We start from the raw sequence: 16,053 nt of genomic DNA, 5'->3' as shown, positions 1-16,053 counted from the left end.
ATTCCACTGTTTAGTTGTCCCCAGTCCAGTCTGCTATTCAAAACATAATCTGATATTTGGTGTAGGAGATAGTATGTTCTAGATGCCCCTCCACCAGATACACTAATCTTACTTACTTTATGAACGGGGACCCTGTGATCCCTAGCCAAGATGCCTGAGTAGATGGGCCAGATCCTGATCCCTACCATGAACTACAGGTAAGTCTTGGAACCACAACCACTATTCCACGTCTTGCTCTGGGTGTGGAGGGACCACTTGATAGATTTGGTTCTAGAGGCTTCAGTTGATGATATGCTTACTTAGCTTTGTTGTAGGAGTGGGCAACCTGCTTGAGGTCAAGGCCTGCATTCCCTTGTGGGAAACCCATTTGGTGACCAAATGCCAGCAGTAGGCTGACCAAAGTCTCTGTTGGGCAGTGGGGAAAATCGTATCCGGTAACAGTTGATAAAACTTGCACCAGCTGTGAATGGTGCATGTTTTGCGTGCTAGCCATGTTAGTAAAACATTTTCAGTGCCACTGCTTGCGTTGTTGCACATGGCCCTTTCCAGTTCTCAAATTCAGAGGCAGAATTCTTGTCATTTGTCTCTTTTATTCTTATTTTCCCCAGCAGCAAGATATGATACAAAAATACATAATACTGCTTTACAGAGTACAAACAAAAGCAATGCAAGAAGCTCTTCTTTGCAAGACCGGTAGTTATATGTACACTGTTGCTTCGTAGCAAACATGTACTCAGGCAAGCATTGGGAATGTGTTTTCATTACAGGGATGACCCAGTTAAAAGCAGTTCTGGAATAGAGCATTTTGGAAGCTAGGACTCCTCATTCTGCTTCAAAAGTCTTGACAGCATCACTGAAGAAGTAAAGGAGGAAGAGGAGCAAACAAATCACCAGCAGAGCATACCTACAGAGTAATGTCATCTGTGTCCTCAAAAACTGATTCCTTTCAGAGGTGAAGTAAAGTTTGTCCAATCACAGTACCCTGAGTAGTCCAAAAGGCTAATTTGTAACAATCACACTGTACAATGGTTTTTTTCACCTGGCCACTTTATAAACAAACATTCACCTGCTAGTCATGTAAAGTAATTTAACTAGAGTATCCAGTGAATCACTGGAGTTAACTTTTGTGGGGCAATATACAGATATTTTCTGGGTTCCATCATTGCCCACTTTCATTCAACTGGGTAACAAAGTTATACAAGTGCTGTTTTTGGAATGTTGAGATGTACAGTACTGACAAGGAGCTTTCACACCCAAATGTTTCCCCCCTTCAATACAGAATAGGTTGTGAGCTGTGTATAGTGTCTTCAGTGACAGGTCTCATTCTTTAATTGCATCTGGCTTGTAGATTTGGGGAAGAAAAGGGTGTTTTTGTTTTTTGCAATGTTACAGCTCTTACTTTAGTTTAACACCAGAACAAAATCCTCTCAAGTTTTGAAATAGTTTTCCTATGTTGCAAATTGAAGGAGTCCCAATCGTTACAGTTTCTGGTGCATTAAGTAACAGTAAGTCTCTGAAGCAGTGGTCTTGGCACTGGTGAAAACACTGAGAAGGAGTAGGAACAAATTCTACCCAAAGGTTGTTTCCTAACTAGTTCAACATATCTGCAATTCACATGAAGTTTCTTCTTTGGCAGGTATGGGAGAGCTGTACCCCTTCAGATATTCACTGGACCACACCTCCATCATCCCTAACCATTGGCAATGTTGGCTTGGGATAATGCAGGTTGTAATCTATGAAAACACGTAACTGAACCCAGAACTCTCCATCTTAAAAGCCATTGTAACAGTGCATCCTCTATTAAAGCAGTAAAAAACATTTCTGGCCTTAGGTCAGAATTTTAGCTTTAATTATATATGACTTTTAAAAAGCCGTATTTTCAAAATTTGTACCTTGTCACCAATTTGAAAAAAACAAAACACAGTAATCTATAGCATTATTTAGCTTTACTCTCAACTTGTACATTTTGTATTGTCTGTTGCCTTGGATGACCTGTGTGAGTTTTGCAGTTCTGCCAAACCTTTTAGTCCATAAAGGATTAGGTTAGATGAGGTTTGAGGTGGGGAGAAGATTTAAACATTATCTTGACAGGCTAGCTCAAAATTGTTTGGTGTTCAAAATGTAAAGGTGGATGCTAGCAAAGGATTAGGCAGTGCACACTCTTAATTAGTCCCATTTACTTTTACCTTTGTGAAATAGCCTGAAAGTTACAAGCCTGCAAAAATAAATAATATTTGCTAACTGAACATGGATGGGTCACACTGTCCCTCCTTTGCCAGCTTCATAAAGGTGAAAAAGCACACTTGTAAAATTTATTGTAAGCTAGAGTCAAGTACTCCCTGTGTCGTTTCTCAGCTCACTTTCCTTTGTGCCCTGGATGCATAGGACATGGCTTTACTTTAGAGATCAGTCTGATTTTTTTTAAAAAAAAGTTTGTACAAGTACTCCCAGTGCTCCTAGAGGTGACATTAACAGGCGAGGTGACAGATCACCTGCTAAACAGCAATCACCCATGCTTTGGGAAGATTAGAAATTTTTGTGTCCAGCACATACGGGGGGGGGGGTTATTAAAATGTAAATGCATTTGGGGCTGGAAAAAAATCTTCACCTGAAAAAGGGGCAGGTGGGATAAGCCAGCAATTGTGTAAAAGCAATGTATAGCACAATCATAGTACTACTAGCTCTGTAGGCATATATATTTGTACGTACTAGAAGCATATCTACTAGTACTTTGCATTCCATATAATAGTGGCATATGCGAAATACATACTGTTTTACACATTAAATAAGAACTATTAATTCTGAAGGAAAGAATTCAATACATAGGCTGACCAAGTAGTTCCTAATGGGTGTATTAATATTTTGTTTCATATAGTGACGTGTTACTCCCTATGTGCTGTAATGAAATCTGAACTATGAAACCATTTAAAAGGAGTATTTTGAATCCTTGGCACATAACCAAAATGTTTTAATAGAGCTGCAATCATTGATCATGTAATCAAAGCACTCAAACATTTTAATCACCTAAAAATGTGTCCTCTGCTAAATAGGGCTGCAGCTTTAAAAACAGACATTTGAAAACATACTGTATTTTTCGCTCTATAACACGCACCCGACCATAACACGCACGTAGTTTTTAGAGGAGGAAAATCTGTAGGCATGCCACCCGTAGGCATTCCCTCCATAACATGCACAGACATTTCCCCTTACTTTCTAGGAGGAAAAAAGTGAGTGTTATGGTGCAAAAAATACGGTAATTACTTCTACAAACATAAGACAGCAAGCAGCTTCTTAAGAGGCATTTCCCTTCCATTATACATTGGAGGGAATAGTTCATCTAAAAACAAAAGTATATTTCTTCCTTCAAAATTATTGTTTTTACCTGTGTAAAAGTTTATGCAAATTTAATCAGCAGATTAAATTGACCAGTCAGCCAAAACCCACACAATTGACCAAAATGTCTTTAATTAAAGTGAGAGTCCTAGTTTTCAGTTAATCAACGGTTTAGCCATGCAGGTGGAGGTGGAGTGAGAAAAGATTCCTTTCTCCCATACTATAATTTATGAAGGAATTTGAAATTTGCATTTCCAGAAACAGGAAGTCATAGAGCTCCTCTACCATACCTACATCACCACTAACTATCTATGACACCCACTTCTGCTATTTGCTCACTCCCTAATCCCACACGCTTTTATTGTGAAGCCCCATCGTTCACAGATAGCACTGATATTTACATTCAAGAAAATACGGTCAGGATGTATAACAGCCATTCCTACCTTAATAATTATGTGTGACATCTGAATTAGCTGGAAAAAGTGCATCATGATAATGCACTTACACCCATCATAGGCTGGCTGAATCTTTTGCATGAACCCCACTTTCCCAGGAGGTATGTTTAAATACTGGAATCGGACACAGTCATCAGTCTTCCTTTCCATGATGCAGCAACGTGAGCCATATTTAAAATTGCTCTGATAGTCTGAATTTTACTGAAAAATACTATAAGATAGATTTTATCTGTAATAAATGTGTCCCATGAAAACTGAATTTCAGCTTTCCCCTTCATTTTATACACATTTTAATGAATGCTGGTAAAGTATCAAAGGCAGCCCTGCATAACCAGAATACACATCACAATGTGCATTATGATGAAGCAATGAAAGTACCAGTCTTTCCCATTCGGTCCCTGTGATTCTCATGACCACTTCCAACACTGAATACTAAGTACATACAACATTATGCTATAGAAACTATTGGCTGCAAAACATGTCTGCGCATACTGTGTAAAACTATGTAATGCAGATCACAATGATCTCAAATATCCCAGGGTCATATTCTGGCACTTTTGGTGATTGAACCTGTAATGACTTATTTGGATTAAAATGTAGATAGGGGTTGCGTGGGGGGGGGCCCTCCAGTTATAATGGCAATGATGTCAGAGACATCATACCATTTCACTTTAATAGAACCTTATTTACATGGGCGAATAATTTTGAAGTAATCCTCAAAGTCTTCTTTGTTGCCTGCAGAACAGGAAATAATGTTCTTAATGTTTCAGAAAAACACTAACAGTGATTCACTCAGGAACTGGGCTCTAATAGTTTTCCTGCTTTTGAAAAATATTTTTACTTTGTGCAACTGCAGCTATAGGGTAAGTCACGGAGCCAGATATGCATCCTACTGTGTCTATAATAATTTAAAAATCTGACTACCCAACTGATTTTAAAGTGGCAATTTGTTTCACAAATGCACCCTTGTGAGTTACGTATAATTTCCTCTGCTCATAATATTACCAACTTCTACAAACCATCTTGGAATTAAATATTACCACCTATTTTTTGTAAACAGCACAATGTATTTTATGTGATCCATTAAATGTATATAATTTCATCTGAGATACCGTGCATGCAAAGGCACTGATAAAAAACGTATTATGAAACTTCAGTTTTCTTGGCTTCAGAAATGTCTGACAAATCCTACAAAAGCCTAAACAACTGTTAGTTTCCTTTAAAATAAAAAGGGTCTCTGCAAGCCCACTTGGCTTTATAATCCAGAGTGTAGTCATCACAGTAATTAATTTTAGTATGTTCTACATGATAATATACATCTTATATGTACATCATCAGGGTAATGATGAGGAATGCAGCAATTTAAGGATGCTAAATCAAACAGAAAAGATTCATATAGTTAAAATGGAGCCTCTTAAAGGCATGAAATTTAGGTTAAGCTTTTGAAGCCTAGCAGTCTCAAGGAATATTAATATCAAACACTCCTAATAAGGTTGAATAACTGAATAGTAAACAATCACACATTTATAGTCTCACTAAACTTTGCTCCGATCATGTTTTACATGCACGTAAATTGAGGATGGAGTTCGTCTTCTGCTTCCCCTGTATGATTTAAGAGAAATTGTAGCCTAGCTAGAAGTAGGTGATTCATGTATAAAGTGTTTGTGGGGGGGACGGGGACTATTAGCATCAAACAAAACCTTTCCTAAAACTTATCCAACCTATCTAACTGAGGTTAGTTTAAATTTAAAAGTATGACTAACCCAGCTGAAGGTAAGATTCAAAATATAGTCCAATCATTCTAGCCTACTAAGTTCCCCGAATCAATTGATAAAAGTTGAGAATATATTTGCATGGTTAAAGATAACTTGTATGTGGAAACCAGAGGCAAAACTTAAGAGATTCAAGAATTGCCATAAGAGCAGGTTCAGGTTATATGAAAATAGCTTACACTCACCTGAGCTATCAATGCCAATGCAAAAATCCCCCTTTTAACCTAGTCCTTTAAAAAGGACTAGGTGTTGTCCTGTACGTCTTAAGGAAAGACTACCTGCTTTCCCAATGTGTAATCTTCAAGACATTCCTTTTGAATTTTAACAATAATTTGTGTTACCCAAAACATTCTTTTCATACATGTAAGAGATGGTAACGGGTCTTATATTTCAAGTGATGATACAGAGACAGCTAAATTAGTTCTTGAAATATCTTCTGGCACATCCACGCTGCAGTGGACTGGAACAGCTGGTCAATGGATGCTGATGTTGTCGAGGAATCCCTCATCCTCTCATCAACAATTCTTAGCTACAACAAAGCATTAAAGTACACCAGTATGAAAAACAAAGGGTTCTGATGTAACGGCTATCATGTGTCCACAATCTAAATCACATGCAGATCATGAACTACAGAAGATTATAAAAGAGAAATTTATTTAATTATAAAGGTGTCAAGAAAGTTTATTTTTAAAAAGAACAACTTACTTTAAAGATCCAGAATTTCTCTCTTGTACTTGCATGACTAGGTTTCATTTTCCATCGTTAGTGCAGGATTGGTCATACCTTTGAAAAATAAAATGATGCTTTGAAGCAGTGGTTCTTATTTTTTTTACCAGACAGTCTCAGCAGCAGAATTCCACATCCCTTCAACATACATCTGTTGCTGCTAGCCTTAATTTCTCTAAAATATATGATACTATGGGCAATGGATATTGTCTGCAGTGGAACAGATCTTGGCAAGGCTTTGACAAATATATAAGAATATTGTCCTTCAGATAGCCTACTTAAAACAGTTGCATGCATAACAGAAGTCAAAAATATTATAAATGCCTCTTGTGGAGTTTGGTCATCTGTATGAGGTCTCTATACTTAATGAATAGGTCTCAAAATCAGAAATCTGTGGTCCATGGAGCAGGTTTGTGTAATAAATATACCAATGCCCAACTGATTCAGGGAACTTTTTTTAAAAGGACAAGCTGTGCTGCATTCATGCATGTTTATTTCAATAGAATATATTCCCCTTTTTGTTGCCAGACATCCCCTGCTTTTAATTCATTCACTGCCCAGAAAGTTGCAGGTTTCAAATTAGAGCTTAGGTATAAAGGAACTGCTCATATAGTATCTGCTTTGATATGTACGTAAATTTTATTTTGTTTTCAAACCGGACTGAAAGCTAGGCCTGCAAGCAAGTCACCCTGAAAACATCACAGCATAAAAAAGCCACAATAATCTCTTACCCGATTTGTTATTTTCAATACTTGCGCTGGTTTCTGTCCAAGACTGAGAGTCAGTAAGGAGATGACTTTGGGAGCCGCGTAATGGTTTAGCAGGAAAATGATGACTATTCTCACTGTTCAATGACAAAAATGTTGAAGGAGGAGCAAAAATATAGTTAGAAGACCGCCAGGTTAGGATTAGGAATCTCATTACCAATGTTTTTATTTTTCCTATAAATATTCCAACTTGGGTGCTCTGTGTTTCCTGCAGCATTTGATGAATTCCAGTGCCTAAACAGGTTAGTCTAAATTGTTGGTGCATGTGTGCTAGAGGGAGCAGCAGGAGATGCAAGCTAGAGGTTTGCAACTCCTCACTGAGATAGGATAACAGCCAGGTATTAGAGTGCTCATATGGTATGGTTGCCATGCTTTGTCACAGTGCAGCATTCATGTGCTGCATGATGAGTACCATGTTTGTTTAATTGCAGTACTTATTTATCTTATAAATTTTATACCCTGCCCTGTTGCTGAAAATGTTCTCAAGAGTGGCTTACAAAAACCAGCACAAAGATGGTCCCTGCCCTCAGGAACTGGAGAGAGTAACATTCTGTAAAAATATGGAGCATGTATGTCTATTTGTTTTTAAATGATCACATTGAAGAATGCTATCTACAGTCATTTCTGCATCTACAATCAAGAATTATGGATTGTACAAGGTCATTAATTATGTGTCTCAAATGCTACTTGTGAGAGTGCTTCTATGCCAATGTACACTTAAATGTTAATATGACTACTATCTAAGCAGCAGGCAAGAAACAAAAAACAACAACAAGGTAAGTGGAAACTTGACAAGGAATAAATATAGGCTTACTTTTTGTTTGAAGAACTATGTGTAGAAGGAGTAGAAGCCTGCTCAGGATCTTGGTTAACAAGGCAGGTAGGAAAGGAGCATCCATCACCTAGGCTGAAAAGTAAAATGAAACAACATTGTAAGTAGGCGAGCAGCATTAAAAACTTTCAACTTTCATTGTTGGTTTCAAAACATAACCGGTTTTCTCTCAATAAAACACCTACCTGGAAAACACTGGCAACAACCAATATTTTTTCTCATCCCCAAAGACTTGTCTTAGGTTTTTGTCAAATCCCAAGCTAAATCCATTCTTATCTGTTCCATGTCGAAAAACAGGTGCTCTGAATGCCTCTGGAAAGGGAAGAGATGTTTACATTCCTTAGCCCATTCAAAGCGGTGCGCACAGTTCACAGAATATGGACTGAATCAAATTATGAATCCTCACCTAATGTTGATTTATTTTTGGTCACTAACCAACAGTGATATCCAAAGAGAGATGATAAACTGACAGAAAACATGGCTGCGGCAAAGAATAAAAACATAATATGGAACTTGGCTTGAGTATCAGGAAGACCATTCTATAAAGAGAGGAGGGGGGAGGAAATGTCAATGTTTTATTTTGGAAATGAAAGAAAGGATCTTTTATCACCTATGTTGAACTTCTCTAATTGCTATGGAAATTTTATTCAAGAATTACTGGGACACACCCAGATACATCACCCCTAATACTTGGGGAGAATGGTGGAAGATACAGTTGCGTACCTTGGAATTCGAACGGAACCTGTTCCGGAAGTCCATTTGACTTCCAAAGCGTGGCTTCTGATTGGCTGCAGGAAGCTCCATTCGACTTCCAAAGCGTGGCTTCTGATTGGCTGCAGGAAGCTCCTGCAGCCAATTGGAAGCCACGGAAGCCCTGTCAGGCATTCGGCTGCCAAAAGAACGTTCAAAAACCAGAATACTCACTTCCGGGTTTGCAATGTTCGGAAGCCAAAATGTTCGAGAACTAGGCTGTTCGAAAACCAAGGTACGACCGTATATGATAAATATTCTATGGGTACTAATGGATCACAGCCTCAGGAAGTAAGGTTAATTTTGTTAATAAGCACTGTTTCATTTTCGTACTGTAACACAGTACTCATAATTACTATGCCTCAGTAATGCATTCTTTCCCTGTGTAACTTCTCATTTTCAGACAGGATTCCTGATATTCGACAACCATTGAATGGTAAATTTGAACGGTAGTTCAACAGTGGCCTGAATATGACTCCAGAGTAAATCAGTTTTAGTTAAATTCCTTTGCTAAGTTAATTTGGACTAAAATAACAGTTAACATAGATTTCAGTGGAACCCAAACGCAAATAAACAAAGTTTACAATGCTTACTTCTCTCAGCGCTGAACCTGGCTGTGGCCCACCATTTTAACTCCCATACAATGCCACTGAGGCCCCAACATAGCATTGATCCAGAGTGATGCTACATTGGGGCAACAGAGGCATTATAAATGATTTAAAATGGCAGATGTCCGAAGTTACACTTGCTAGTAAATTGGCATTTTTCTTTTTGCTGCTGAGTCTGCCTGTCAGGTAAGATAAAGGAAAGGGGCGGACAGAGAGTCACTGCCACCAAAGGCCCTATCAAACCTGGCATCAACCCTGAGTGGCTTTTAACAGTGAATGTAGGCCATATGCCATTTTTAAAAATGCTTTTGATCTTTGTCAGCTAGCATAAAAACGACGACAGGTTTTTCCTCCCCAAAGCATTAACAAGCTTATTACTCTTACACGGCTACCTACCTGTAACTAAGCTTATTACTCTTCTTCTCCCTTTCCAAATCATAACCACTGACCGTGACTACAAAAACTGAGGTGGAACTCTTCTAAATTATTATTATTTTATTAAGATTATTTATTAAGCTTGTATACTGCCCTATACCTGTATATCTCAGGGTGGTTCACAACAGTCTAAAATGCAGTCTAAAAATAGATAATATATGAATATTAGTTAGCAGAACAATCCTATGCTTTTTCACTTGAAAATAATTCCCACTGTGTCCAGCTGGGTTTACTTTACTTACTGCCTAGTAATTGTGTTTAGGATTGTACCCTATATATAAGCAGTTAACATGTTTATGTTTACAGAGCTAAATATTTGAAACATGAAATACTTTTAAAACTTACTGTCCAGAATTTAATAAAATACTGTAAATCGGTTGCAACAATGAAAAGGCAGTATAACAGAGAATATGCCAAGAAAAGAAGGAAAAATTTGTAATTGGAAAATCCAACACAGTTGTTCACCCTAGGGAAAAAGAAGCTTGCATCACTGAAAATACACACATATAATTAATTAATTTTCATTTATATTTCTTCATAGGCCTCAAACTATGCATTTACCTCCCACCTTTCTAATCCATTATAATCAATGAAATTATCTAAAGCAGTAATGACTGGGTGCTGAGGAATATTGCAAACATAAAATGTCTGTCCTCAAAGGGAACCACTTGCATACCAATGGCATCTGGGCTTTTTCAGATGTTCTCCCTGGGCTTTGTACAAGGAGCACATCATAGCTTCAGTAGACTCAAGCACTAAAATACATCCTTATTTCCCATGCATGAACTTCAAAAAATTGTTGAAAAGATTTACTTTTCTCTTGGCTTCCATGGTTGTTCTAGATGGAATTCCAATGCCAAAATCTGTGCACAATAGCACAATAGCCAATGTGTCTTCTAGATACTGTTGGACTACATATTCTGAGTTTTGCTGGCTAGGTTGATGGCAGTTAAAATGCAACACCATCAGGACACCACCCTGACCAGTTCTGGTTTACTGTATGTTACTATTTTACTAGAGATTAATGACACTCCTTTTCTCTGGCATAAATTGCTATTTTGACAATTTCTTTTTTTTATTCCTGTTTTTTAAAAAATTTAAATTAAAATGATGATTAAAAATCTATTGTATCTAGATTTCTTTTGAAGAATGTGGTCCCATCCAGCAGGAGTTCTCACATAACCTTTTAATACTTGAAAAACTAACCATGCAAAACACAGGTGTCACTTTCCTCCTTCATAACAATTCCCTGCCATTTTGTGAAATGTTTCTATTTTCCTTAGCTGTAGACTATGTGGTACTCCTCTCCAAGATAGCACACACAAATACCTTGTTTAACAAAAATAAAAGCAAAAGCAAAAAAAGGTGATTCCATTCCAATAGTTATCACCGTTGCTGCAAGGCTACTACCCCCAAAATGCTGTGCTATTGCCACAAGATCTTGTCATGCCATTTCCTCAGATCTTATGAGTGAAACTTTTCACCCCTCAACATCAGGAAACAGTGTTTGTTTCCCATATTATCTAATCCAAAGTGATGAAGTAACATGGTTACTTACCAAGGGCAATGATGATCCATTTTCAAAATACATCTTTAAAAAGACAAACAACAATAATAGAATATAATCGGCAGTATCAAGCTTGTGGTGATAGCTAATAGTCTATGCCAAACAAAATGCCTCAAATATTAAGCATACAATTTTTTTCAACGAGTTACTCAGGTGTTATGTCCCAATGAGATCACCGGACTATCCACACATGTAAATAATGGCAGAATTCCACACTGAGAGAATAAATAATCAAATTCTAATTTATAAAGAAATAATAACCATTAATAAAAGAAAAAAAACTGTATTTAAGTATATATAATTTCTTCAGTAATCCATGCAGGTAATTTTCATTGCTCAACTCCTTCAGCAATAACAGAAATGCTACAAAGCCTTGCAGTATTTGTTCCTTACTTATCACAAACAGAGCAGTGATGACAACGGTCTGGTTTTACAAGTTGGCATCTGTCACAGTATCTGATTGCTGCAAAGACAGAAAAAGACTTCTGTTTAACATAAACGTTACTGTTCTGCTGGTCCCAGAAACTGATGCAGTAAGGGGGGGGGGGGAAATGTTCTGCCAAGAAATTTATGTTTCTTTTTCATGTCTTAACTTGCTAACAATGTAATATTTCTACCCATAACAGGTGAAAAATATGAGCTGATTTAAGCCAGCAGTCCTAACCACCCTTAAAAAGTTCCACTGAATTAAATAGGACTTACTTCTAAGTAAACATGGTTAGGATTGGACTGCTACTCACTATCCCAAAACTAACTTTGCACTCATGTAGCTTGAAATATTACTGGCAATCATATCAACTGGCTGCTTGAAGGGGAACAGGACTAAATCCACACATACACTCCACGGCTCAGGCTTCCTCAAACTCGGCCCTCCAGATGTTTTGAGACTACAATTCCCATCATCCTTGACCACTGGTCCTGCTAGCTAGGGATCATGGGAGTTGTAGGCCAAAACATCTGGAGAGCCAAGTTTGAGGAAGCCTGCCATGGCTGGTCAGTGTTACCAACCAATTCTCAGGCTAGTTCTTACATCAGGCTGATGAGTGACACATACAATTCTCCAACTAGCTAGGGGCATGGATAAAAAGACTGCTTCTGTGCTTGTAAGACCTCTAACTGGATTGAGGTTATCATGATTTACCCAAATGGTGTTTAAATGTATTCACCTTTATCTAGGCCCAGGAATGGGGAGCCTCTGGCCTGTGGGCCAAATCCAGCCCTTCAGGCCTCCACATTTGGCCTGTGAGCATGTTTTGGCCAAGCCACTCCCATCTGCCCCCAGGTAAAGGTGGGACGTGGTTGAAAGGGGCTTTGCAGGCACTCCCAATCTGTTTTAAGTTGATCATACAAAGCACAAGAGAAAGGGAGTTTTACAGGCATCTCTTCTAAGAGAATTCCCTCAGGAAGAACAATAATTTCCCAGTGAGTTTAGGAGTGGAAACGCTTCAATCTTTACAACTGTTTACCTCCAGACATTGTTCTTGTGTAGACGGGGAGGTCCTTGGCTGCTCTCCTCAGCACTTCCTGATGGATTTCACTTCTACTTTCTCTGTCTAACAGTTCCTTATCTGCATAGGTCAGGTGGTACTAGAAAAAAGGGAAACTGAATTAGTAGCACAATATTAGAATAGGTAAATGCTCTTATACATCTTGAATACATGGTTATGATGTGCCAGGTGATTTGCATGATGGCTCAGTTGGTTACACCATGGTGCTGATAAAGCCAAGGTTGCAGGTTCAATCCCCGTACAGGACAGCTGCATTTTCCTGCATTGCAGGGGGTTGGACTAGATGATCCTCAGGGTCCCTTCCAACTCTACAATTCTATGCTTTATGTGTACGCCTCCCAAAAACCAGGTGTAATCTGGAAACTATCATAAATTACTTCATGCTATTCATTTTGTTAATTTATTTGTGGGAAAAGGATGAGTGAAAAGACTGTTCTAAGGTAAATGGGGTTAGGATTGCAGCCTAGCTCTTTAAAAAAAAAATTATTGATTTTCCAGCATCGTTCCAATAGCAGCCTCATTATAACAATACCAATTTTATCCAATTAATACAATTATTAATGCCAATTCTTCAAATGTTGAATTTTACAATTTAATTAAACTGGCCCCCTTGAATGCTACAGTTGATGAGTTCATTCTTCTACATCTTTTCTGCGTTGCAAAATTTTAATAATTTCTATTACATTACATTACATTCAAATATAATAATCCCTTATATAACAGCTACAATCTTGTGATTTCTATTTGTGTTGATATAATAGATAATTTATAAAGTTTCAAGTGAGGAACTTTAGCTGTAATCCTTAATCTTTCTTGCATATGACAGTTTTCCCTATGATGTTTCCCCATCCATATATGGTGTTGTATCCTTCATTCCTGCAACTGTGGATGGTTCCCATCATGCTGTTATCTCAGAGTTTCCAAAAGTCACTGCATTGTTTTGTCCCGTGATTCGGCTTCCAATAAACAAGCCGTCTTTGCCATTTTTCCAGCCTAGGAAGAATGGTCTGAATCCAGACTGCAGATAGTTAATCCAAAAACTTTTATTCCCACTGCTGATAGACTCCTTTCCTCCCTGGCACTGATTTATGGCCAATTATCCTTATCTTGAACACATTCATTTGTGGATAATGGAGGTTAGGGAGGATTTTGCTCTATATTTTCAAAGCATAGCGTTTCTCCCCCCGCCCTTAGTTCCATTCTCTCACTCACACAGTTCCAATTTTGTTAAATTCCATATTATATTCCAATTTCTTCCAACCTCACTTGTGCAGATATTTTTAATAAAACTTGCAAAACTTTAATAAAACCCAGTGCCTTTGCCTGCCTTCGCATTCCATGGGGAAGCGAGTGCCAGACCGCCAGGCAAACTGTGGGTGAGAGCCTGGTTCCCCTTCCAACCGAAGAGGAATGCAGATAATGAAATTCCCTCATCATTATCTGATTATCTCAGTCTCTCTCTCTCTCTTTGTGTGTGTGTTGGGAGAGACTGCAGCCTAACTTTCTCAATGCTCCATATTATTCACATCTCAACCCCAGATGAGACAGTTTGAAAAGTCAACCTTTTCAACCCTCATATAGTCTCAATAGGAGACATAATTAAGTTATCATGTCCTATTGCTAAGCTTGAAAAAATTAAGACCAAGTGCTTCGGTTTTCTTTCCTCCTTCATTTGCAGTCCTTTTCTTTATGTGTCTTGGCTTTGGGATTGTAAGCTTGAAGGCAAGGACTGCCTTTTTTTCTTTTTGATGAAGAGCTGGGTAAAAATATTTCAAACAACAGACAGACAAACCAAAGTGCATGAAAGAACACTGCAGTATTAGTTGTGATTTTATTCACCCAGATGTAAAATGTTTGCAACTATCAATAATGACCATGTTTTGCTAACTGGTGGCCTTCAGGTGAATGGGATCTAGAGATAACGAATTCATACAAGGTGTTATTTACGCCTTAAAAATGGGGATATTATACACCAGAAACAAAATTAACAAAGGTGTTTTTCTTACACCACACCATAACTTACTTCTTTGGAAGGATTCATTGGTGATGTAAAGATTGTTTTCCAGTAAGACCACACAAACATCGTGAAAAATAGATGGTAGGCAAGCAGGCACACCACTAAAACAAAGACATAAAATTAAGGCATTAAACAAATTACAGAAACTGCATAACAGTGTGAGAAATGTACAGACAACCAAGATGAAGCTAAACATTCCCAAGGGTCCACAGTAGGTAACAGTGCTATCAAGACATCAGCACAACTATAAAATAAAATAAGGGTAATTAAAGAAGTTATGTAGCACTACCAGAAAATGTGCAGCCAGACTTGTAAGGTTTTCTAGGAAGAATTCTATGGGTGCAATTTAGCACTGTACTATTTTGATTATTTTGCCAGTGCAAGCATTTCTGCTTGCTTGATGAAATTATCTCCCATTCTCCTCCCCGCTTCCCAAGCCCACCAAGAAGATTTGGGGGAGGTGTGGAGGACACACAGGAGACAGCAACTATAATATGAGTAAAGTCATGCAAGGTTGGAAGCTAGAGGAGCAGACCAAGGTACGAGAGGGAGGAAAGATGAGGTGTACTCGCAAGCAATTTAAGGTCCTCCGGTATCCTCCCTTAACCCATGGGAAATTTATCTGGCTGTTCTTGAAGAACACAGCGTTGAGAAATGAACTTGTCTGTTGGCTATTTCTATTTATTTAATTAACTCACTGATTCATCTGATAAGTTCCCATCACCATAGAGGGCGCCCACTGCTGTGGACACTTAAAATAATTAAAACGAACACAGTGGTATTACAGTCATTACTAATCGATAAAATCTAATAGAAGTCATAAAAACATAACGTAAGACCAGTTACAGTTTAAATCAGGCTGACTGCAAAGCCATGAACAAGTCTCATTAGTTCTGCATCTGAAGCCTGATGGAATCAGTTAAAATAATTCCTTCCCAATGACTGACATTACTGGCTCAGTGAAGGGTCCAGTTAAGGATTCCAGGATTAAGGTTCTGAGCGGCTGATTTTCAGCAATGGTTGAGTGAATATCACTTTGCAATGAGGACAGATATAATATATGGAACTAGACCTCATAGCAGATTCTCCAGCAGTAGTGTGAGCTTGGATTCCTCCCAGGTTTGCAACTGAAATGATGTGCACTCCAGCAAAATGAACCCTGGAATTGCCCCTCCCGCATGCTTCAGATTGGTTCTCCACATTTTTTGTTTGTTTTTATAAGTGCCTCATGATCATTCACACAGTGATGCATTCATTCATCAACTTATTAGTTTCCTTTCTGA

General features: G+C 38.2%; 1 protein-coding gene across 2 annotated transcripts in view; it reads right to left on the bottom strand.

Moving 5' to 3' along the window:
• Nucleotides 1-570: 570 nt before the first annotated feature.
• The window catches only part of ZDHHC2 (zDHHC palmitoyltransferase 2), a 28,513-nt gene continuing 13,030 nt past the window's right edge, over nucleotides 571-16,053 (bottom strand). The window contains exons 3-14 of one of the 2 annotated variants that reach the window (XM_083460064.1): nucleotides 14,777-14,871; nucleotides 12,712-12,832; nucleotides 11,639-11,708; nucleotides 11,237-11,269; nucleotides 10,024-10,144; nucleotides 8,292-8,424; nucleotides 8,071-8,197; nucleotides 7,868-7,960; nucleotides 7,018-7,130; nucleotides 6,266-6,343; nucleotides 3,253-6,089; nucleotides 571-3,085 (exon numbers count right to left, since the gene is read on the bottom strand). In XM_083460064.1, coding sequence (XP_083316190.1) covers nucleotides 6,303-6,343; nucleotides 7,018-7,130; nucleotides 7,868-7,960; nucleotides 8,071-8,197; nucleotides 8,292-8,424; nucleotides 10,024-10,144; nucleotides 11,237-11,269; nucleotides 11,639-11,708; nucleotides 12,712-12,832; nucleotides 14,777-14,871 — 947 coding nt within the window. In that variant the 3' untranslated portion in view covers nucleotides 571-3,085; nucleotides 3,253-6,089; nucleotides 6,266-6,302. Of the gene's footprint in view, nucleotides 3,100-3,252; nucleotides 6,090-6,265; nucleotides 6,344-7,017; nucleotides 7,131-7,867; nucleotides 7,961-8,070; nucleotides 8,198-8,291; nucleotides 8,425-10,023; nucleotides 10,145-11,236; nucleotides 11,270-11,638; nucleotides 11,709-12,711; nucleotides 12,833-14,776; nucleotides 14,872-16,053 lie in introns of both variants that reach the window. The other variant, XM_083460063.1, reaches the window with a different exon arrangement.

Source organism: Podarcis liolepis (genome assembly GCF_965112155.1).
Source record: "Podarcis liolepis genome assembly, chromosome: 9".
In the NCBI taxonomy this organism is placed as follows: domain Eukaryota; kingdom Metazoa; phylum Chordata; class Lepidosauria; order Squamata; family Lacertidae; genus Podarcis; species Podarcis liolepis.
The sequence above is the reverse complement of the archived record's forward strand: the minus strand, read 5'-3'. Positions and strand labels throughout refer to the sequence as shown.